The sequence below is a fragment of the Ruditapes philippinarum genome, unplaced genomic scaffold (assembly GCF_026571515.1).
Source record: "Ruditapes philippinarum isolate M1 unplaced genomic scaffold, ASM2657151v2 ctg6058_1_1_1_1, whole genome shotgun sequence".
In the NCBI taxonomy this organism is placed as follows: Eukaryota; Metazoa; Mollusca; class Bivalvia; order Venerida; family Veneridae; genus Ruditapes; species Ruditapes philippinarum.
This window is the reverse complement of record NW_026862683.1, coordinates 104,750-129,825: the sequence shown is the minus strand read 5'-3', so window position 1 is coordinate 129,825 and position 25,076 is coordinate 104,750. Positions and strand designations below refer to the sequence as shown.

Sequence of the window (25,076 nt, the reverse complement as noted above, 5' to 3'; positions counted from 1 at the left end):
TTTTTAACATGGCCGACATATGGTTTACGTCTGGCTCATTTAAAATGATTTCGACTAAGTATATTGTTGTTTCCTTGTGTCATACAGCAAAAAATACCTATATGTTATAGCTTATGACAATTTTTGTACCCTAAGTTTCATGTGTTGTTTCTTTCTTGCTTCAAAGCGTTAAGTACTGTGAACTAAGAGGAGCACAGTATAGTTTGAAAAAATATGTCTTAAAGATTATTTTGCATTTTCAGACCAAAAAGCATTGCACATTAGATGTTGGCAGTCCACAACAATATCTTTCACCATTTAGAAAACCATTAGAGAGTATACAGAATGTCCCTGATAAAACAGCTACTGGCTTGTCTAGTCATGTAAGTAAACTAGATAACTCTTCTTATTATTTCAACTGAGTTAGTCATGGATTAACTCCCTTCATTTCATCTTTATGTACAATATATGAATATTTTATTGTTTACAACAAAAGTGTTTAAGAAGTATACTTTTAGTTAATTTTCTTTTGTTCTATTTGTGTTCATGAAATTTTACTTAAACAAAATCATGCCTTTTGAATCGCATAGATAATGTTTAGATTGCTATTTGAAGGTTGAATTACAAGACCTTATTTCTATCAAGTATTTTATTGATTCAATTTCAGGAAGCATTTATAAGAAAAATACTCTCTAAACCATTTAAAGTACCAATTCCAAATTACACAGGTGAGTAATTGTCTGGTGTAACATATATCTAGTGTGAATTAATAACATGGCTACTTCCCAGAAAGGTGTTTGACATTTTCAAGAATAACTAGCATGTGTGCCAGGGCATAAATTAAACAAAAATGGAAACCTCACAAGGTAAACCAGTATGAGAGAATTGAACATGTTGCAGATTTGATTAAATTTAGCCTGTTTATGGATGTCAGTGGGAAATGCAAGTTACTGCCAAACACCTAGAAATTAGAAAGCATCTGCAGATGTGTTTATATGGTTGTGCTTATGAAACCAATATAACACTTCCAAGCCATTCCTTGAAGTACAGCTATAAACAATAGCTTCCCCAATCCTCCCCTTCTATTCCTTATGGCAAAAAAAGCAGTCAAAATATTCCAAGTATTATTCATCATTTGGCTGTTTTTGAGACCCACACTCCCTGACTTTACTTTTTACCTTATTTTATGGCTAAAAAGAATTCATAATATGGCAGGTTTTGTACATTGTCAAAAATGGTAAATAACAACAACTTAAAAGCTTTAAATTTGTTATCCTTGGCTTATTTTTCAACTATTTTTCCTAATACTGTTTCTGAAATATGGACATTATAAAGCTTATGAGTACAGTAATAAGTTAAATAGAAAACAATTTGTATATGTTTTCACATTCTGCAGGATTTTCATGTTTTTAGAGATAATATACACCAATAGCTAAACAGAAAAATTCTACCTCAGTTGTTTATTGCTTTTTCTAAATTTGATATTTTTTTAGGTTCCTCTTTAAACAAAGCATTAGGAGTAAGAAGACAGGGGGCAAGACAACCCTTACATGACCCCTTTGAAGATGGTGCACTTGTTCTTTATATACCACCAGAGTTGTCTGCCCATGACCAACTTAAAATTGATGTGTAAGTTATCTAAGGATCTGAAGCTGTTTTGGTTCAAACCCTGTCAAGGGCAAACTGTTGTTTCCTGGAGCATGTAATTTTACACTTATTGCACAATACTGGTTGGTTTCCAGGAACAGATTTTAGAGTGTCTCTATAAGCTTATCACTTCCTACACTAGAACTAAAATATATTTTGTATAGACTTAACTATGTCAGTGGTTCAACATAAATGCCTGAAAGGGCTTTTTACAAACTCAGAAGGGACAAAGAATCTGTGTTCTCCAGTCAAGATGAAAAATTGTCATGTGACTTCAGATTGATGATGTGTATAACATTGAAATCAGAAAACAACAAGAAATATTTACTATTCATATTGGTTTGTAGCTTAAATACTGTAACCCAACGAATATTCGCGACCAATTAATATTCGCTTTATTCGCGGATGGCCACGAAGCGCGAATATTTGTTTGCGCGAATAAGTCCGCACGATTTCGCGAATAAATTGGAGAGAAATTTTTATTTTAGACGTGGTTATGCAAAGCTACTTGACCGGATATATTCGAATTTTACGGGCACCTGTTAGGAAGTAATGAATTGTATAAAGCAATAAAAACACAAACCAAGTAAACTACTACTATTTTATAAATATCAAAAGAACTCTATGTCAATATAGCAATCAAAATAAACATCCACATTTTTATACAGTTTATGAAATACTAGTAGGCCAATTGTCAATCACGTTCCGTATAGGGTACTATATGTGTCAGTTTTAAGTTTCTTCATATTTACACTTCTATACTAATTATATGCATACAAAGTACTCGCACTTATTTTAAAATATATGTTTGAATAAATCGTTTGACAAAAGTGAGAAAACTATCGAGCATCACAAAAGGCTATTGTTTTTTGGATTGTTTGAGTGAATTGGTAAGACAAAGGTGGTATAAACCTATCGAGCATCACAAAAGGGTATTGGGTGTACATAATTACAAACAGTGAAATACAAAATGGTTTCATACTTGTATCGATATTTACCCTTTAAACTTAACAGCCTGTATAGCTCAATTGTTTAGATTGCGGACTCATATAACATAATTTTATCGGCGTGGGTTCGATGCCTGATTTGAGAAGGTATTTTTTTTATGAAACGCTTAAATTGAATTTCTTAAAGACTTTTCTAGATAAAATGAAGACGAACGATGCGTACATGTACATATATAGAGAATTTTTTTTGCTGAATTGTGACCACACTTCACTTACCAATACATGTACAATATAAGGCTAGCGTATTGTTAATCCCATTAAAGACACCAAAAATGATCTCAATTATTGAAGATTAATAGTTGGCTAATGGATTTTACTGCCCCATCGGACTTCCCAATCCGCGAATTTTTTTTTCGGAAATCAAGAAAACGCGGAAATTAATATTCGCGAATATGTCCGACATCGGCAAAACGCGAAAATTTGTATTCGCGAATATAAATTGGGTTACAGTATGTAAAGTGGGAAAGAATGGTTATATAACTTATAGTATTGTCCTATTTGTATAACAGCTTGGGTTATGTTTACAAGCAACCATTTTTATAGGGCCATATAACCTGTCAGGAATATTTATAGTTAATTTATAATACCGCAGATTTCCTTATTTAGAGAAAAAGGTGAGATTTCTTCATGAATTGATGGTAGCTGTGTATATAAAACTTAACATAACGATTATCCAATGAAAAGCAACATTACAAATGTGCAGTATTATAAAACTTATAGTATTGATGTATTTGTATAGTGAGAAGCAGCCTGTACACATTGTGGTGGATCCAATACTGTCAAAGGTTCTTCGACCACATCAGAGAGAAGTGAGTTTATATATTTCCTGTATTGTTTATATCTTATATTTTCATATCATATAAATTTAGAAGTAAATATTAACCATGAATTCATGTACTATCATGTAAAACACCTTAATATACTTATAAGGACATCATTATGATGCTTTCTCAAGATTAATTGGTATTATTTTGGAGAAAAATAAAATGGAACTGTTGTTCTTGAATTTGGACATTGATGTCAGCATGTTCCTATACATAAGGGAGGTGACCTCGAAGATGCCAAAAATTATAGGGGTATAACTTTGATAAACATTATTGCTAAAATATATTCACAGGTATTACTTAATCGCCTAACATCATGGACTATAAAACATAAAACTATAATAGATAATCAATACGGATTCCAAAACACAGGAAAATCAACTACAGATTGCATATTTATACTTCACTCAATAATAGTAAAAACTCTTTCTGATAAAAATAAATTATACATAGCCTTTGTAGACTTTGAAAAGTGCTTTGATAAATTACAACGTTCGTTTATCTTTCAAAAAACTAATCCAGGAAAATGTTAGTTCAAAATTTGTAAAAGCAATTGAAAGCATGTACAGCAGCGTAAAATCAGCGGTAAGGTTTAAAAAAGAGATATCACCAAACTTCACCTCAAACATAGGTGCAAAACAAGGTGACCCAAGTTCAAGTCTTTTATTTTTATTCTTCGTTAATGACATAATTCATAACATTAATAGTAACATTGATGGAATTTTCACCGTACATGAATTAAAATTATTTATGCTACTTTTTGCTGATGATACAGCTCTTTTTGACTATCAGCTCATAATCTCGAAATAGAAAAAGGAAGGCATGATAATATTCCAAGAGAAAACAGAAAATGTCGAAATTGTTCACTAAATTTAGTAGAGACAGAATATCATTTCTTATTAATATGCCCGAAATATTACAATTTACGTAGAAAGTTTTTTAAACCATATTTTTGTAGATGGCCTTCAATGCAGAAATTCGAAACACTAATGACAAGCACAAATATCAAAACAATTAATAATCTGGCAAGTTATCTGTACTACGCATTTAAAGAGAGGACATAACCTAAGATTTTAATATCCGATAACATACTTTTTTTCTTATGATTACAAGTAAATTTAATATCCGATAACATACTTTTTTTCTTATGATTACAAGTAAATGGGAGATAACTATGACAATAAATGATTAGTACATATACAACGGTTATGTCATCTTAGAAATATTATACTTGCCGTTTGATTTGTGGATATGATATAACGTTAACAAATATCTTTCTACTTAGCTTCTTACATATTTAAGTGTATTTATGTTTATACTTGTCACCAATAATTCTCGGCACGTGAACAAATCTCGTTCTACTGTGTACATGCATAAGTATTTTTATGCAATTATGTCGTTACCTTTGTTTATATTTGTCAACAATACTTCTTGGCAACGTTAACAAATAATTTTTTCTTCTTTGTTTAAGTACATTTGTTTCTTACATGTATAAGTATTTCTTATGCAAACTCTGTTGTTACATATATCATAACATTTGTTCATACTGGTTAACAATACTTCTCGGCTAATTGTAATTTGTAACACTTTACACTATACAGAATATGATTTGACTATAAATTGTATATTTACAATTTTATGTTAAATAAAAAAATTTATGTTATGTTATGTTATGTTGCTCTGTGTTGTTTGTGACAAACAATATGGTGTGAGATGACACTGTTCAGGGTCATTGCCAATCAGGTAAAAGTGGCAGTTATTTTTTTTTGAAACCAGTTTACATGTAGTAGACTGGTTGTACAGAAAATCTGTCAGGACAATAATTATGTTATATGCTTTTATGTGCGTTAATCGTTAGGTATGTAATATTTACATAAAAGTAAGAAATATTACATACATACTTAACGATTAATGCAAATAAAAGCATATGTCGTGCTTTAAGGGTACCTATGTGTTCAAAAATGAGAGGGTACCTGTGATATAAAAATTCAAATGAAGAGAGGTAGCCCGTGCCGCTGCAAAACTTAAAGTAGGGTGTTTTTATGAATTTTACATTTATTTTTGACAATATACTGCCATTTGTCCGAAGATGATATGTATATGAACATATTAAATATGTATGATGCATATATAATCAAGCCACAGGTTCATTTCAGCCCGAAAAATATGTCGAGGTGATGGGCGAGGCAAGACATGTCGATTTTTTGTAGCAGTTGCAGTACATGAAAATCGGGCACATGACAAATCAGCACATAAATAAAACATTCTAATGTTCCGTGGTATACATCTTTTCTACGTGTCATTCTTCCTTTCCCTATTACAATGAAATTTTACTGGATTGGTATCCATCGCTGGTTTGTTTTTAGCAGAGAATGACCTGTGCATGTTCAAAGAGGGTACCGTTTGAGCAGATTTCGCAAAGAGGGTACCGATATGGATATGCACCGTGGATAATGAAAAGTGCAACATCCCTCACACCCCAAGCACCAGCTTTAGCAGTACTCAGTTCTTAACACTTAAAAGTGCTGGACTCAATGCTCCCGAAAGACCAGAAAAATGTAACAACTTAAAGACTTAACAAAACAGAATGTTAATTTGTGGCCAATTAGATTAGTGAAGTGTATATGAAATGTTTCAGGGGGTGAAGTTTATGTATGACTGTGTAGTTGGTGTACAGATACCAGACAACTATGGTTGTATCATGGCTGATGAAATGGTAATGTTTCCACTAACAATAAATATTTTATAATAAAATTATTTTCTAAATATTTTTTTCCCCAAATTCTTTTATTTTAACAGATTAATCTTTTTTTTTAATTTCATGCAATGATTATTAAGTCTTTTACATTCTATAAAGTTGTTAAGTTCCTAAGAAATCCAGTTTAAATTAAAGTTAAGAAATAATGGATTTCTATATAAAGTCGTAGTATTTTTTTCATGCCACTTGTCTTATATATTTCAGGGTTTAGGGAAAACACTACAGTGTATTACATTGGCATGGACCTTATTGGTGGGTAAAATAGAATACAGTTGTTTATTTAATTTTAAATCCCAGTGGAAAAACAGAAATGAATCTGTGTTCAGCTTGGAATTTTTATGAATAATGGAGGATAAACAAATACAGGTTTTTAGCTGTACTTCAAAGTACCTCGGATAATCAGATAAATAATAAATGAAGTGCTCTCTCATTTGCTTGGATTGTATAACAAATTAAAAAAAAAACAACAAAAAACTAGTAAATTCTTTTTATTAACTTTTTTAAACAAAAAGAAATAAAGTGTAAATATTACCGATTTGACAGTTTTTCTAATTCCTTACCAAAAGCGATTATATTTATAGACAGCTTTACATACAAGGCACATGAACTGTAGACAAATTTGGTTATGGTGTAAGCTCATTACATAAAAAATGACACCTATTGAAATAAATAAAATTCATTTTATGATAAAACAAAATTTCTATTGTATACATTTGATTAAATTTCAGCGACAAAGTCCAGACTGCTGTCCTACAATAGAGAAAGCTGTTATAGTTTGTCCTAGTAGTTTGGTCAAGGTAAGACATCATCAGATAAACATTATGAAGAGATGACACCATTGACTTATAAATTAAATACCTCTGGATATTTTGCACCTTTGTTGAAGCACATATATAAATTCAATTTGTATGTACTTTTTGCCTACTGTATTTGACTTACAAATAAAATACAGTCCAACCTCGATTATTCGAATTACTGGAGACTGAAGATTTACTCCAATCATGTATTTGAATATAGTGTTGTTGAAAAACCGGTGTCGGATATTGTAGATGTGTATGTACTGTTTAGGGGCCTTTATAACTTATGTTTAAAGGTTGTTGAATTTAGATCAGTAAACCCTTACTGCTCTTGGTAGCTTTTTAGCTCACCTGAGCTTGCTCAGGGTGAGCTTTTAGGATCGGTGAATGTCCGTCGTCTGTCGTACGACGTACGTCCACAATTGCTTGTGAACACTCTAGCGGTCGCATTTTTGCCTCAATCATCATCAAACTTGGTCAGGATGCTTATCTAGTTGAAAGCTCGGATGAGTTCGAACATGGCTCATCTCGGATGAAAAACTAGGTCACAAGAGCTAAAAATAGAAAAACCTTGTGAACACTCTAGAGGTCACATTTTTGACCCAATCATCATCAAACTTGGTCAGGATGTTTGTCTAGGTGATAGCTCGGATGAGTTCGAACATGGGTCATCTCGGATGAAAAAGTAGGTCACAGGAGCTATAAATAGAAAAACCTTGTGAACACTCTAGTGGTCACATTTTTGAACCAATCATCATCAAACTTGGTCAGAATGCTTGTCTAGTCTATTGCTTGGATGTGTTCGAACATGGGTCATCTCTGATGAAAAACTAGATCACACGAGCTAAAAATAGAAAAACCTTGTGAACACTCTAGTGGTCACATTTTTGACCCAATCATCATCAAACTTTGTCAGGATGCTTGTTTAGATAATAGCTCGGATGAGTTTGAATATGGGTCATCTCGGATGAAAAACTAGGTCACCGGAGCTATAAATAGAAAAACCTTGTTAACACTCTAGCGGTCACATTTTTGCATCAATCATCATCAAACTTGATCAAGATGCTTGTCTAGGTGATAGCTCGGATGAGTTCGAACATGGGTCATCTCAATTGAAAAACTAGGTCACAGGAGCTAAAAATAGAAAAACCTTGTTAACACTCTAGTGGTCACAATTTTGACTCAATTGTCATCAAACATGGTCAGGAAACTTGTCTAGGTCATTGCTGGGAATAATTCGAACATGGGACAACTTAAATGAAAAACTAGGTCACAGGAGCTAAAAATAGAAAAATCTTGTTAACACTCTAGTAACTACTGTTGTGATCTAAATATTCTGTTAATTGGCCTGAAAGTTTGTTTTGATGATTTCTAAGTCAAGATCGAACATGGGTCATCTTGGATGAAAAACTAGGTCACACCGCCCAAATATGTTAACATTCTAGTGGTCACTTTTTCGACTCAATTATCATCAAACTTGGTCAGGATGCTTGTCTAGGTAATTGCTTGGATGAGTTCGAAATCGCATGTGAAACTAGGTCACCGGAGCGAAAAATAGAAAAATCTTGTTAACACTCTAGTTGCTACTGTTTTGATCCAAGTATCCTGGAAATTGGTCTGAAAGTTTGTTTTGATGATTTCTAGGTCAAGTTTGAATATGTATCACCTGGGTAAAAAACTAGGTCGCACTGCTCAAATATGTATAATCCTTGTTAACACTGTAGTGGTCACATTTTTGACTCACCTGTCATGAGACTTGGTCAGAATGCTTGTCTAGGTAATTGTTTGGATGAGTTTGATAAGTCAGGTGAGCGATCTAGGGCCATCATGGCCCTCTTGTTTAAAGAGATGTTGAGACCCTTCATATAATAAAAATGCCCTGGCAACTTACATATGGTTCATGATTGTATCTTGGAGATTTGGTTAATATGTCTGCTTCTCAACCCAGGAATCATGGGTTCAATTCTTTCTAGGGTCACACCCATTTTTTTTAGCTCACCTTGCACAAAGTGCAGGTGAGCTTTAAGGATGGCCATCCAAATGGCGTCCGTCGTCTGTCGTCCGTCCACATTTTAAATATTCTAAGGACATCTTCTATGATACCGCAAGGCCAATGTTAATGAAACTTGGCAGGAATACTCTTTGTATGAAGCTCTATCAAGATTGTTCAAAGAATTCCATTTCATGCAGAACTCTGGTTGCCATGGCAACCGAAAGAAAAATCTTTAAATGTCTTCTTTTAAAGAACCGTAAGAGCTAGAGCTTAGATATTTGGCATGAAACATCTTCTAATGAGTGTCTACCAAGTTTGTTCAAATAAAAGCCCTAGGGTCAAAATTGGCCCCGCCCTGAGGGGGTCATTGATTTTCCCTATATGCATATAGTAAAAACTTAAAAAATCTTCTTTTAAAGAACCCAAAGAGCTAGAGCTAAGATATTTGGCATGAAACATCTTCTAGTGAGTGTCTACCAAGTTTGTTCAAATAAAAGCCCTGGGGTCAAAATTTGCCCAGCCCCAGGGGGTCATTGATTTTCCCTATATGCATATAGTAAAAACTTAAAAAATCTTCTTTTAAAGAACTGTAAAAGCTAGAGCTTAGATATTTGGCATGAAACATCTTCTAGTGAATGTCTACCAAGTTTGTTCAAATAAAAGCCCTGGGGTCAAAATTGGTCCGGTCCCAGGGGGTCATTGATTTTCCCTATATGCATATAGTAAAAACTTAAAAAATCTTCTTTTAAAGAACCCAAAGAGCTAGAGCTAAGATATTTAGCATGAAACATCTTCTAATGAGTGTCTACCAAGTTTGTTCAAATAAAAGCCCTGAGGTCAAAATTGGCCCTGCCCCAGGGGGTCATAGATTTTCCCTATATGCATATAGTAAAAACTTAAAAAAATCTTCTTTTAAAGAACCCAAAGAGCTAGAGCTAAGATATTTGACATGAAATATCTTCTAGTGAGTGTCTACCAAGTTTGTTCAAATAAAAGCCTGGGTCAAAATTGGCCCCGCCCCGGGGGGTCATTGATTTTCCCTATATGCATATAGTAAAAACTTAAAAAATCTTCTTTTAAAGAACCGTAAGAGCTAGAGCTTAGATATTTGGCATGAAACATCTTCTAGTGAATGTCTACCAAGTTTGTTCAAATAAAAGCCCTGGGGTCAAAATTGGGCCCGTCCCAGGGGTCATAGATTTTCCCTATATGCATATAGTAAAAACTTAAAAAATCTTCTTTTAAAGAACCCAAAGACTAGAGCTAAGATATTTAGCATGAAACATCTTCTAATGAGTGTCTACCAAGTATGTTCAAATAAAAGCCCTGGGGTCAAAATTGGCCCCGCCCCAGGGGGTCATTGATTTTCCCTATATGCATATAGTAAAAAACTTAAAAAATCTTCTTTTAAAAAACTCAAAGAGCTAGAGCTAAGATATTTAGCATGAAACATGTTCTAATGGGTGTCTACCAAGTATGTTCAAATAAAAGCCCTGGGGTCAAAACTGGCCCTGCCCGGGGGGTCATTGATTTTCCTATATGTGTATAGCAAAAACTTAAAAATCTTCTTTGAAAAAACCCAAATAGCTTGAGTTTTAGATATTATACATGAAACATCTTTAAGTAAATATCTACAAAGTTTGTTCAAATAAAAGCCCGGGGGTCAAAAACTGGCCCTGACCCAGGGGTGTCATTGTTTTTAACTATATGTGTATAGTAAAAACTTAAAAATCTTCTTTTAAAAAACCCAATGAGCTAGAACTTAGATGTTTAGCATGAAACATCTTCTTATGGGTGTCTACCAAGTCTGTTCAAATAAAAAGCCCTTGGGTAAAAATTGGCCCGGGGGGGGGGGGGGGGGGGCTATATAGAGGTGAGCGACCTCAGGGCCATCATGGCCCTCTTGTCTCACTTGACTTCAATACTGGTTAGTTTCAAGAAGCAGGTTCAAGAGTGGTTAAACTTCAAGCTTTCATCACAATGGAGCTAAGATACTGTTAAAATAACAGTGTTAAATGATATGATGCTTTTTAACAGAACTGGTACAACGAGCTGAATAAATGGTTGGGAACGAAGATAAATGCACTAGCTGTTGACAGTGGTTCAAAAAGTGATATTGATAGAAACCTGAGTGAGTATTTTATACTATCTGTGATCTCACATGTACACAGAATGCATAAGGTGTAATATTTTGACAGTCTTGTTTGTTGTCTGCAGAATTTTATGAAACAAAAAATAAGGCTAAAAGTGTAGCAGTTCAATGAGCAATATGGCCATATGAGCTAAAGATAGAAGATACATTTAGGGAACATTACAACCTGAAATAATAGAAAATAGAAATAAGCTTTTATACCTGATGATCCTTTGATAGAAATATACAGAATTAACTAACATCATTGTGTTCTGCTTATCAAGATGGCTGCCAGTATTTATAGATATTAAACATTCTAACTTTTGAATGAATCTTAACCAATTTGAATTGGATAGAATTGTTTTGATTCACTGAACAATGTTGTTTTTTCTGACGTTGTTTAATGCAGTTGATACTGGAAGTGCTGCCATGAAGGCCAGCTTTTATGCCCCTACCATAAGTTAGACTCAGGGAAATGTATAGTTATATCCCTGTCCTTGTGTGCATGTTTTAAAAAATCTGTAAACTTTGTGTCAAGTTCATAATATCTGCATGTACATGATTATTATAAAAAAGATGATAATGGTGAAAGGTCAAGGGCAGGGATGAAATTTTGTGTATTTGTCATAAAGTCTTAGTGTAGTTGTGTAGTTGGAGTTTTTATCTGGTTCATAGCTACATGATGGGATTTTTAGCTCACCTGAGCTTGCTCAGGGTGAGCTATTAGGATCGGTGAATGTCCGTCGTCCGTCGTACGTCCACAATTGCTTGTGAACACTCTAGCGGTCACATTTTTTAACCAATCATCATCAAACTTTGTCAGGATGCTTGTTTAGTCAATTGCTTGGATGAGTTCGAACATGGGTCATCTCCGATGAAAATCTAATTCACGGGAGCTATAAATAGAAAAACCTTGTGAACACTCTAGCGGTCACATTTTTGAACCAATCATCATCAAACTTGGTCAGAATGCTTGTCTAGTCAATTGCTTGGATGAGTTCGAACATGGGTCATCTCTGATGAAAAACTAGGTCACAGGAGCTAAATATAGAAAAACCTTGTGAACACTCTAGTGGTCACATTTTTGACCCAATCATCATCAAACTTGGTCAGGATGCTTCTCTAGTTGATAGCTCGGATGAGTTTGAACATGGGTCATCTCGGATAAAAAGAAGGTCACCGGAGCTAAAAATAGAAAAACCTTGTTAACACTCTAGCGGTCACATTTTTTCATCAATCATCATCAAACTTGGTCAAGATGCTTGTCTAGGTGATAGCTCGGATGAGTTTGAACATGGGTCATCTCGGATGAAAAAGTAGGTCACAGGAGCTAAAAAATAGAAAAACCTTGTTAACACTCTAGCGGTCACATTTTTGCATCAGTCATCATCAAACTTGGTCAAGATGCTTGTCTAGGTGAAAGCTCGGATGAGTTCGAACATTGGTCATCTCGGATGAAAAACTAGGTCACAGGAGCTAAAAATAGAAAAACCATGTTAACACTCTTGAGGTCACAATTTTGCCTCAATCATCATCAAACTTGGTCAGGATGCTTGTCTAGGTGATAGCTCGGATGAGTTCGAACATGGGTCATCTCGGATGAAAAACTAGGTCACCGGAGCTGAAAATAGAAAAACCTTGTTAACACTCTAGCGGTCACATTTTTGCATCAATCATCATCAAACTTGATCAAGATGCTTGTCTTGGTGATAGCTCGGATGAGTTCGAACATGGGTCATCTCGGATGAAAAACTAGGTCACAGGAGCTAAAAATAGAAAAACCTTGTGAACACTCTAGTGGTCACAATTTTGACTCAATTGTTATCAAACTTGGTCAGGAAACTTGTCTAGGTCATTGCTGGGAATAAATTGAACATGGGTCATCTCGGATGAAAAAGTAGGTCACAGGAGCTAAAAATAGAAAAATCTTGTTAACACTCTAGTGGCTACTGTTGTGATCCAAATATTCTGTTAATTGGTCTGAAAGTTTGTTTTTGATGATTTCTAAGTCAAGTTCGAACATGGGTCATCGTGGATGAAAAACTAGGTTACACCGCCCAAATATGGAAAAACCTTGTTAACATTCTAGTGGTCACATTTTTCGACTCAATTATCATCAAACTTGGTCAGGATGCTTGTCTAGGTAATTGCTTGGATGAGTTCGAAATCGCATGTGGAACTAGGTCACCGGAGCTAAAAATAGAAAAAATCTTGTTAACACTCTAGTTGCTACTGTTTTGATCCAAGTATCCTGGAAATTGGTCTGAAAGTTTGTTTTGATGATTTTCTAGGTCAAGTTTGAATATGTGTCACCTGGGTAAAAAACTAGGTCGCACTGCTCAAATATGGATAATCCTTGTTAACACTGTAGTGGTCACATTTTTGACTCACCTGTCATGAGACTTGGTCAGAATGCTTGTCTAGGTAATTGTTTGGATGAGTTTGATAAGTCAGGTGAGCGATCTAGGGCCATCATGGCCCTCTTGTTTAAAACAGGGGTTATTGAAACTTTAGTGATCAAAACCTTTTAATGTTATAATGAGATTAGTAATTCAATGAGATGCAGTATAACAGTGGGTAGTGTAATTTGTTACTGTAAGTTCTAAAAAGTTTGCAGCAGAAAGGTTGAAGGTTAAGAAAGCAAAACTTATAAGTGTATTTACTTTATCATAGCTCATGTTATGCCAGAAAAATCAAAATATAATGGACACTTCTTCATGAGTGTATAATATTTTGTTCACGATGCTCGACGTTCAATGCAACAGAAAGGTTCGAAGAATAAGTAATTCTCGTTGGGTTGATTAATATCGTTATGAGACATTTAGACTTTCATTGGCTACTGTATAAACATTTTAGGAGAAAGTTTGGACTGGTTATCTGTGACGAGGTACTGTACATACATACAATAAATGAGCCGCACCATGACAAAACCAACATAGTGCTATCAGTTTCTCTGCTTGTAATAGGGTTTGTAGGATGCGCAGGCTGGTCTGGATCCATGCTGGTCACAAACGCACTGTTTTGGTTTTGTCGTGGCGTAGCTCAAATGTGGTTTGTGTTCATATTAACCCCCACATCCGCATCATAAGCATGTAAAATATATAAAATTTTCTATTATTATAAATGAAAAGTATCCATTGAGAATCTTTATTTTCGCACTTATGTCAGAATGCAGTTATTGAATGAAATTAATGGTGATTATTTTATACAATATCATTCGTTAAGCTGAAATAATAAGGTAAAGTTATGTTAGTTAAAAAATCTTACTGTTCATCTAATTGTTGTTAGGAAAATCAGATTTTTTATCTTTGTTATTAAAAGAGCAAGAATGTTTTGTATTGATTATTACAGGGTCACAGGTTAAAGAATAGTGAAAACCAAACATACCAAGCTTTGACTGGTTTAAACTGTAGACGTAGAATTTTGTTATCTGGTACACCTATACAAAATGACCTACTAGAATACTTCAGTCTTATACATTTTGTAAACAAGGGAATTCTAGGTAAGTTTTGTGTACAAAATGATAAATTTGAAGAACATCAAATATAATTGCAGGAACCCTACAAGTTCCATGAAATTTGACCTTTTTGAGACTTTCATCTTTTAACTTGTACAGCAATTATGTTTCCCAAAAAATTTTTGGATACATATTGTTTTTTCCTTTGCCTTTGCCTATGGCTTTCACAGATCAAATTGCTAGCAAGATTTCGACAAAATTTTACAGGATTGATCGGTACCAGCCCTAGTTATGCATATTGCCAGCACATTTGGCTTGCTGCACAAAATTGACTCCAGAGCTAAAAAAAAGGAAAATCTTGTCTGGCTTTCACGGGGCAAACTTTTTAACAAAACTTCACATGATTGATCAGTACAAACCCTGGTTTTACATATCACTGGCATGTTCCACCTCGTTGCACAAGATAACTGTTAGAGCTAAAACTTGAAAAATCTTGTCTCGCTTTCACTGGACAATCTGCTTGTGTGATTTCAATGAAAGTAAATACTAACTATAGTTATGTATATTGAAGGCAGGTTTAGCTTAGGTGCACAAAATTCTTGCCAGAGCTAGGAGAACCTTGTCTGGCCTTCACAGGTCAAACTGCTTGCATGGTATTCATGAAACTTCACAGGAGTGATCAGTGCCAGCCCTTCTTGTGCATATTGCTGGAATGTCCCAGTTCCCTGCACAAAATGGCCACAAGAGCTAAAAATAGAAAAAACTTGTCTAGGTTTCACAGAGCAATCTTCTGGCGGTATTTTGAGGGAACTTCACAGGTGTGACCAGTACAAACCCTTGTTGTGTCTCTTTGAAAAAAGTGTCCCTCAAAATTTTATTTTTTGGTTCCTTGTGTCCCCTAAAAAAGTTTGATAGAAAATCAACATTGTTGTTGATATTTCTAAGTGAATTGATATACCATTTGGTCCGGTGGTTCTAGTTACATGCATTATTTTATTGTCAAACATGCTTGCTTCTTAATTTACAATATTTTCCATGTATTCAGGAACTGCCCAGGAATTTAAAAGAAAGTTTGAGACACCAATCTTGAGAGGTAGAGACTCTACAGCATCTGATGGGGACCACAAAAAAGGAATGGAAAAATTACAAGAAGTATATTCATGTTGTTATACTGTTGTTTTTTTTTGTAATTAATTATAAAAGACATAGATATACAATGACAGGTGATGCTGACACTACTTACAACAGTCATTGAGAGTGTTTTTACAATCTCTCTTTACAGGAAATTCTCTCAGGATATTTGTACTACAGTCTAACTTGCCCATGCGACCACGTGTATTAAGCGATTTTTGTCTTATGCGACCACTTTAAATTCCCCCTGATCATTTCCTGTCTATATCTTTAATGTATTAAGCGCCTTTTGCTCAACGCGACCAGCAACCGCTAATGAGTCAGCTAATTGATATCAATCTTTTCATCAAACAACAACTTTTACCTGTCAAGTAATTGTGTTTTTAGAGAACACTGCCTCATAATGTCACTAATGTCAACAATCAAAGCACAATATATAAATTTGTGAAAAACTCCAAAACTGTTTTAGCGTATGCAAATGAAGTTAAGTATACGCGTGACGTATTACCTTTAACTTGATCAGCAATTAAAGTAATCATTAGAATTAGATGTAGTTTGTTTAGTTCAAATAAAAAATGCACAACAGAAAACATATTCACGTATTTGGATTGTTGTGAGACGGAGGAGTTTAAGAATTCTGGAGAAATGTCAAACATGTACTTAAAAAGTTATTTTTTTACATTAGCATCCATTTAGATTATCGGAGCGTTCTAATTATTAAACATTTATATAAATTTCTAAATGAAGTTGAAAAGCATTCCCACTGCAAAAAAAAGATGTCTTTTGAATTTTTATCTTGCTTTGTCTTAAGAGACCATTTCACTAAGCAACCTGTTTGGGTGTTTCCCTTGCGCGGTCACTTAATACACATTTGACTGTATATCATTTCTTATCACAACACAATAAATTTTAATACAAAGAGCAATTAACCACTTGTTCACTCATAATAACAAAATACATGTACTTGAAGTATTTTCATCAACTTTGTCTACTAATGTTCCTGGGGATTTTCATTTTCAGATTTTCACTTTATTTAGTTGTGCATTAGACAAGTTTTATATGTAATTGTATTGTTGTGATTAAATAGCTCAGGTAAAACTTTCTGTTACCAGGCTTTCATAGTGTCATTATAGTTTAACATTAATGGCTTCAACAGGTCTTACATTTGAAAGTTAATTCAGTTTTGTTGATATCATATATAATAATGTTGTAATGATTTCAGCTGGCCACCATTGTAAACAGATGTATAATCAGAAGAACACAGGCTTTGTTAACACAGTATTTACCTGTTAAAAGTAAGGACATTGTTTATCATTTACAAAATTTAATGGACAGAATAGCAAATTGATTGCTTTCCATAGGTCAAAATATAAAAAGAATTATGTCATGTGTATTATACCAAATTCTAACACGACCCGCATTTTTCCCTATTGAACAAAGAAGAACCGAAAGTGTTTGTCATTATGCAACAAAATCACTGCTGACTTTCTATATTTAGACATGTGACATAATCATTATATATGTGACTTAACCACTAAAAATGAGACACGCTGAAAATAAGCACGAAAACAAATCGGCGCAATTTAGCTGAATATCAGGTACGGCAGCATGTATTTGGTGACGTCATGTTAGAATCGAAATAATATATCCAAATCGGTGATTTTATCGCTTGATATAATCACTGTTTGTCGTTCGGATGCGCATCATTATATCACTCGGGCTACGCCCTCGTATAATTCCTCGCATTGGAACTCTAAACAGTGATTTTATTGAGGGATTTAATCACAGTTTGGGATATATTATTTCTTAAATAACAAATAGTTTGATCACAGTGTGAAAGTAACACCATAAAAATGATCAGTAATCACTTTATCATTAATTGTTGAACTTGCATCATTTGTAGACTGTTCTACTGTTTTGTTTTTCAGTTGAAGAAGTAATTTGTATAGAGTTGACACCAGTCCAAAAAGAAATGTATAAACATTTGGTCCAGTCTAAATCAGCAGAATGCTTACAGAAAGCAGAAGCAGGGAACCAGTCTGCCGGCAGTCTGTCATTTATCACACAGCTTAAAAAATTGTGCAATCGTAGGTCATCCCCAATCTCATTAAATGTCTTTGTATTCTTTAGGTTTTGTAAAGTTCTATGAACATTTCTATTTATCTCTGAAAATTACCAGGTATTAATTGCTGGGTTTAAAGAATAGCAAGCAAAATATCGTTTGTGTATGTTTACAAATAAATGCTATCAGGCTGGTATTCCAGTTCACTCAGAAATGTGAAAAGTAATGTAAAAGATAGAACTTAAGTTTTTCCTTTATAAGTATTTTAGTTTTGATGTGAATCAAAATGATAGAAAAAGATGAAATGTTAGAGATTTATATAATTTATATGAATAAGTTGAGAAACATATTTTTAGCAATTGATGATATGCTGTCTTAGTTAAGAAATATTTGGAGAATATTCTTAGCAATAGCGAGGGACATCCATGTGGTGAAGATTGTTAACTTCAAACCACTCGCCCCTCACTGCTGTGGGTTTGAATCCCACAAGGGACTAGGGATTCGTTCATGTCAAGAAGCAATCCAGCTAGTTTATGGAACATCAGTGGTTCTACACAGGTGCCTGTTTGTGCCTGAAAAAAATGCATGGAGTGGCACCTGACTGACCTGAAGTCTTCCTGCACCAGTAAAGCTAGAAACTCGCAATATGACCTGTACTGTGTTGGAACAACATAAAACCAAACCAAAAAATAAATAAGTGAAATAAAAAAAATGAATAAAAAAGATTAATGATATTAATAATTTAGCCTCCTGAAATTTTTTGTTAAAAAAATGATTGTATTCAGATCAGACTTGTTATATTTTAGATCCTGATCTTATTTATGAGAAATGTGTTGAAGAGGCTGATGGTTTTGAAGGAATGATTGATATGTTCCCTGCTGGTCATAATCTCAGAACTGTCAAACCAGAACTCTCAGGTAAATTACCAGTGTTGCATTGTTTATCCATATCATTGGAAATTTAAAGTGGTTGCATAAGACAAAAATCATATTATCAATTTATACTTGTTTGGTCATTGATTAATATACAGTAATTGAACAATCGTTATTATGCCCCCCTTCGAAGAAGAGGGGGTATATTGTTTTGCTAATGTCGGTCTGTCTGTCTGTCTGTTGGTCTGTCGGTCTGTCCGTCGGTAGACCACATGGTTTCCGCTGATTATCTTGAAAAGTATTTATCACAAAGTCTTCATATTTCACATAGTGATTGGTCATCACTAGTAGATGACCCCTATTGATTTTGGGGTCACTAGGTCAAAGGTCAAGGTCACAGGGACCTTAAATGTCAAAATGGTTTCCGCTGATTATCTTGAAAAGTATGTATCACAAAGTCTTCATATTTCACATAGTGATTGGTCATCACTAGTAGATGACCCCTATTGATTTTGGGGTCACTAGGTCAAAGGTCAAGGTCACAGGGGCCTTAAATGTCAAAATGGTTTCCGCTGATTATCTTGAAAAGTATGTATCACAAAGTCTTCATATTTCACATAGTGATTGGTCATCACTAGTAGATGACCCCTATTGATTTTGGGGTCACTAGGTCAAAGGTCAAGGTCACAGGGACCTTAAATGTCAAAATGGTTTCCGCTGATTATCTTGAAAAGTATGTATCACAAAGTCTTCATATTTCACATAGTGATTGGTCATCACTAGTAGATGACCCCTATTGATTTTGGGGTCACTAGGTCAAAGGTCAAGGTCACAGGGACCTTAAATGTCAAAATGGTTTTTGTTGATTTTTCCATAATTGAACACTTCCATGTACCCATTTTTGGCAAGTTTCTGTAATAAAATTACCAATTATGTGAGTCAATGGCTAGAAAGGGGGGTATATGTGTCGTTCGACATTCTTGTTTTTCATTGATTTAAAGCCTTTTTAAGCAAAAATACTTTGTCTATTTCATGATTTGTAAAACGATTTGTTTGATATTGTTGTTGTCTTCACTTGCTTGTGCTGTATTGAACATGCTCTATAAATGTATATATTTTCACACAAAATAACACAGAATGAAGTGCATGTACATTGAAGATTCTACCCTTATCATAGTACATATATTGGTTACAATCATTTCCATACAAAGTAATTATTTTCAAATCATTCTTAGTACATAGAAATGTTTGTATGTTTCAGGAAAGTTCCTAGTATTAGACTGTTTATTAGCTATGATAAAGTCTTCCAGCAGTGACAAAGTTGTCCTGGTATCCAATTATACACAGACTCTTGACTTGTTTGAAAAACTCTGTAGATTGAGAGGGTGAGTTTTATAAGTTTAATTAAATTACTCATTTTCTCATATATAATCTTGCGATAATTGCTGCCTTTAAGTCTTCTATGCAGGTGGTTGTAATAAATGAAGTGATAGAAATTTCTGTTGGATTCAAACTTTAGATATTTCACTGTAGACTTATACACCAATGTTCCAAATATAGGGGCCATGGTTAAAAAATTCCACTCGTCCGCTGGTATTTACAAGTAGACATCGATGCAGGACGAGTACAAAATCGTTGTATGCTTGTCTGGCAGGACAAGTGGAAATTTGCCAATGTAATAGAAAGCTAGAATTCTTAAAATCAGTTATAATTAGGAAATAGATATCAATTCTGAGTGCATTGTTGTAGAATAATGCATGGTTTGAATTCAAATGCGTAGTAACATAATCACGAAGGCCGATAGGCCTGAGTGATTAATTACAAAGCAGTTGAACGAAAAACATGCATTATTGTATTATAATGCACAAAGAATTAATATATATTTCCATTCTAACACCCCAAGAAAAAAATATAATTATTATTATAATGTTGGACTTAATGTTTGGTGGTTAAATTTGTTTTCGCCTCAGAGTTTCCAATAGAAATATTCTTTAAAGGCTGTTCCAGTGGGTTGAAAAAACTGTTGTTAAATCTTCCGTGTGTAGAAACATTTTGAGAATAACGAATTTTGAAAACGTTGAGAAAACTTTGTTTGTTTATTTTATTTCACATTATACTTTTTTTAGCGAAATACAAATTATTAAAAGTGAAATAAATGTAAAACTTAACTTGTTTGCGACATTAAAATGGCGTACTTGATTTGATTGTTTTGCACGTGCTGTTTGGCGCTACATTGTGACGTCATGTAAACAATACTTCATGTAAACGTCTGTACAGCGTTAACGACTGAATTAAAGATATTGGTGTTCAGATTCATTTTCTTATTTAGACCATTTTCTTCCATTCTAGATGGTTTTCACAACAAAATTCGACAAAAAATTGTTTTTTATTTATCAGATTTTCAAACAAAATGGCACCCTCAATATATTACACAGGGAGATAATAAGAACGGCGTGTGCATTGTTGTAGAATAATGCACGCTTCGTGCCTTCTTTGTTTATATAGCAAAAATTCCGATAGTGTTAGAATCTTATTTTTACACAATGTGTTTAATATTTCAGGTATATATTTGTTAGACTGGATGGATCAATGACAATTAAGAAGAGAGCTAAAGTTGTAGAAAGCTTCAATAATCCAACTGTTAGTATTGTTACTTTAAAAGGTCACCATTTCATACTGTAGTATATTGATGTAGATGTATTAGATATATCATATCTCACCTACCACATTTAAACATTTTATAATAGTAACTGTTAGAAATCAAAATAAGGAAGAAATACAACACATCCACACCAGTGCAGGTTGAGTAATTCAATAATCTACCGGTTTCAGTTCTTAATGAACCTTCATCAGGATCAAGTAGTAACTGTTAGATTGTATAAATATGATGATTTAACATTTAAACTACATGTTTTGCTTTATTCTGATTCACATTCAACCAAATGTGTTCTTATGATTTAAAGTATTAGGTCACCAGTATATATTTATGGCTAGATTGCAGTATTCAACTATCTTCCTACTATTTTTACTTAGTAAATCTTTGCATTATTTTGTTATTTCATAAAACATCTGGGGCGTCCGTGGCCGAGTGGTTAAAGTCGTTGACTTCAAACCACTTGCCCCTCACCGCTGTGGGTTAGAATCCCGACAGGGACTTTGGATTCTTTCATGTGAGGAAGGTATCCAGCTAGCTTATGGAACGTCGGTGGTTCTACTCAGGTGCCCATTTGTGTCTGAGAAAATGCACGCAAGGGCAGCTGAGGTCTTCCTCCACCAGTAAAGCTGGAACGTCGCCAAATGACCCATACTGTGTCGGTGTGACGTAAAGCCCCCCCCCCCAAAAAAACCAAACCCATAAAACATCTGTATAATAACTTGTGAATTTTGAAATTGGTTGTTTTTGATGTATGTTTGTATTTTATAAGAGGGTTAATGCACATTTGTTTGTGCATGATCATCTGCAGAAGCACAAGGACACATTGAAAGCATTTTATATGTCTGAGGGCTTTAACAGATGTTAACGCAGAAAAAGGTGCATTAGCAATTTTCTTGCATAAAAGTATATGTCCAAATTGGTCATTCTGCATTTTGAATTTTATTTGTATAATGTATAAAGAAACAATTGCTTGTTGGGTGCTTTCCACATGCTAGACATTAACAGTCCTGTCCTGATTATAAAACTACAGGTGCCATCATTGCATTGAGCTGTTTTTTACATTGCGCCGTGATAGTATTTATGAATCACTCTCATTAAAAATAACATTGAAGGCATGTGGCTATGAGAATCAGTTTATGTATGTTTTGTCATGCATTAATGTATGCCTGCATGCGAAGTTTTTATGCAAGAATAAATATAAAAGAATTTTAGCAACATTTAGAAGAAATAAACAATCAAAATAAGATATGCACAACTTTTGTAAACAAAACAAAGATGTAGGCTACCCTTTTTCATGTTTTTTTTTCTTTCTCCCTCAGAGTCCTGAGTTTATATTTATGCTGAGTAGCAAGGCAGGTGGTTGTGGTTTAAATCTTATTGGTGCAAATCGGCTGGTGATGTTTGATCCTGACTGGAACCCGGCTAACGATGAACAAGCTATGGCTCGTTGCTGGAGAGATGGGCAGAAAAAAAATTGTTTCATTTATAGATTATTGGCTGTAAGCATATTTGTTAAATTTGTATATTTTTTATGGCAATGTCAGAGTTAATTCTGATCAACATCTTATATAACTGTCTACACATGGCAGTATAGCAAAGTTTAGTCAACTTCAAGTGGTTAAAGTAGACTATTAATTTAAGGATTGCTAGCTGCACTGGTTCAATCCCCATCAGGAGGAGGCCGTTATCTCCATGAGCAAGAAACTTTACACTCATTGCTTAGTACTGGAATGGATTAGTGAAGGTGTCAATAAGCTAATTGCTTTTTACAAAATTGAACTCAAATAAATTCTGTATAAACTAACCTCTCTGCATTTCAAACTTCTCTTTAATGAAATTGGAATTTCTTCTAATTTTTTTTCAAAACCATTCCTGTAAATATTCAATATTTCCAGCACTTACAGTTGTCTCTGTCATAATCTGTATGAAGAGAGGAGACAAATCATCTAGAAATGTGTAATATTTTGTTATCATGTAAAAGGCTTACAATTTCTCTTCAAATAGAGAAACAACTGAAATGAAATTGTTTACATCAGAACATTTCATCAACTTGTTATATTATCACTTGATGATCCTCTATGGTGGTGTGGTTAAGGTCACTAACTCGAATTCATCTGTCTGTACTGTGATCAGATTAAATACAGGGACTATGAATTCTTTCATGTGAGGAAGCTTTAATAGAAGATCAATAGTTCTACTCAGGCATCTTAGCTGTTCCTTCACAAGTTAGCTGCAAAGTTGATATTTGACCTTAACAGTTTGTGTGAAACTTGAAACTATAATACAAGAAGATATACATGAATTTTAAAATTATGATCTCAAGCATGGACCATAGAGAAAATTCTTCGCCAAACACAAGAAAGCTTATTGTTGTAATAAAGAAAGATTTGGAGACATTTTTAGTGTGATGAATCAAGAGGATTGAATTTCAACATGACATGAGGACACCAGAGTTTTAGTATGAAGATAAGATAGTAGTCAGAGACATTTTATCTGATATGTCAATTTGTTATACATTGACTTTATAGGATGATACTTGAATATAAAGTTATTCTATGCAGTTATACTACTTGTATGGTTTAGATAATACATAAGATTTTCTATGGATCTTTGTGACGATATTTAATAATAGTATACATCAATTTCTGACGTTACTTATTTGGCTATTGTTGATTTTGTTAGGCCAAGATCTCTCAAGGCAGAAGCACATGTTATGATCTGTTCTTGTGAAATCCTTGAGACTCGAATACAGATACTCACATAATGACCCTGTCATAATATATCTCCTTTCACCTGTTTCCTATTCTTTCAATCTTAGAATGTTTATTTATTCCATAATTCATTTGTGTAGATGAAACAGTTAAATCTATATAACTGGTTTCCACTTGGTCTTGTTAATACTTGTACACGTATGTGTTTTATATTGCAGGTTTAAGTGTAGAAGATGTGTGAATAATATACAAGTAAAGCCTCCATCGGACGACTCGGACTGTAATTCTGACTTGTCTCAGTGGCATCATTCTACTGATAAAAAAGGTTTAAAAGACTTGATGTTGAAAGGGGCGTGGTCATCAGACACACCTATATCATTTGTGTTTCACCATCATTCACATGAACAACAAAGAGTGACTGTATAACATAAAGTGAATGAAGTATCTGTAGTGCTAATTTATTATAGAGCTATTTTCATGATTTTTGTTAAAGAGGAACAGGTTCCAGATAGATGTTTTTTGATGTGTACCTGGAAAAACCAGGGTTCATTGGTAACAATGAAAAGAGTTGCATTTGGTAATGCAGCAGAAAAAGGTGCTTGTAGTCAGGCAGTTTCTAATCAAAGCAAAACTTCAGCAAGAATTAAAGAGAGTATATGGAGTATAAAATGGCTACTGCTTGAATTGATAGTGGAAGCACGTCTTTGTTGTAATAAATGCAAATACATTATCAATAATATATCATACACATATACATGTATGTTCAATTATTTTTTGATCCCGATGCTTGGCACTGTCATTTTGTAACAGACAGATTTGGAAATTTTACATGTTTTGTGGGGTTTAATGTGCCATTGTTATACAAAGTATAAAACAAATTGTTTTCAACTATAGTTTTAGTTGAAAAAATAGAGAATGTTGCAGTGTTGACAATTGAATAAAAAAGTTTAAATATAAAAATAGAAATAGTTTTAATTATATTTATTTCAAATTGTATTTATTGCAATTTAATAATTGATATGTAGTTTCCTGCATTACAAAAAAATAAAAA

The 25,076-nt window shown here is 33.9% G+C and overlaps 1 protein-coding gene across 1 annotated transcript in view; it reads left to right on the top strand.

Annotated features, from left to right (window-relative positions):
- Positions 1 to 25,076, top strand: part of LOC132719869 (DNA repair and recombination protein RAD54-like) — a 30,592-nt gene extending 5,516 nt beyond the window's left edge. Inside the window, exons 3-21 of the mRNA XM_060703804.1 lie at positions 243 to 362; positions 647 to 707; positions 1,473 to 1,608; positions 3,373 to 3,442; positions 6,096 to 6,173; positions 6,420 to 6,467; positions 6,944 to 7,012; positions 11,043 to 11,188; positions 13,993 to 14,023; positions 14,488 to 14,638; positions 15,639 to 15,745; positions 16,947 to 17,019; positions 17,653 to 17,811; positions 18,593 to 18,703; positions 19,920 to 20,043; positions 21,220 to 21,298; positions 22,634 to 22,813; positions 23,296 to 23,477; positions 24,244 to 25,076. Coding sequence (XP_060559787.1) covers positions 243 to 362; positions 647 to 707; positions 1,473 to 1,608; positions 3,373 to 3,442; positions 6,096 to 6,173; positions 6,420 to 6,467; positions 6,944 to 7,012; positions 11,043 to 11,188; positions 13,993 to 14,023; positions 14,488 to 14,638; positions 15,639 to 15,745; positions 16,947 to 17,019; positions 17,653 to 17,811; positions 18,593 to 18,703; positions 19,920 to 20,043; positions 21,220 to 21,298; positions 22,634 to 22,813; positions 23,296 to 23,477; positions 24,244 to 24,451 — 2,133 coding nt within the window. The 3' untranslated portion in view covers positions 24,452 to 25,076. The remainder of the gene's footprint in view (positions 1 to 242; positions 363 to 646; positions 708 to 1,472; positions 1,609 to 3,372; positions 3,443 to 6,095; positions 6,174 to 6,419; positions 6,468 to 6,943; positions 7,013 to 11,042; positions 11,189 to 13,992; positions 14,024 to 14,487; positions 14,639 to 15,638; positions 15,746 to 16,946; positions 17,020 to 17,652; positions 17,812 to 18,592; positions 18,704 to 19,919; positions 20,044 to 21,219; positions 21,299 to 22,633; positions 22,814 to 23,295; positions 23,478 to 24,243) is intronic.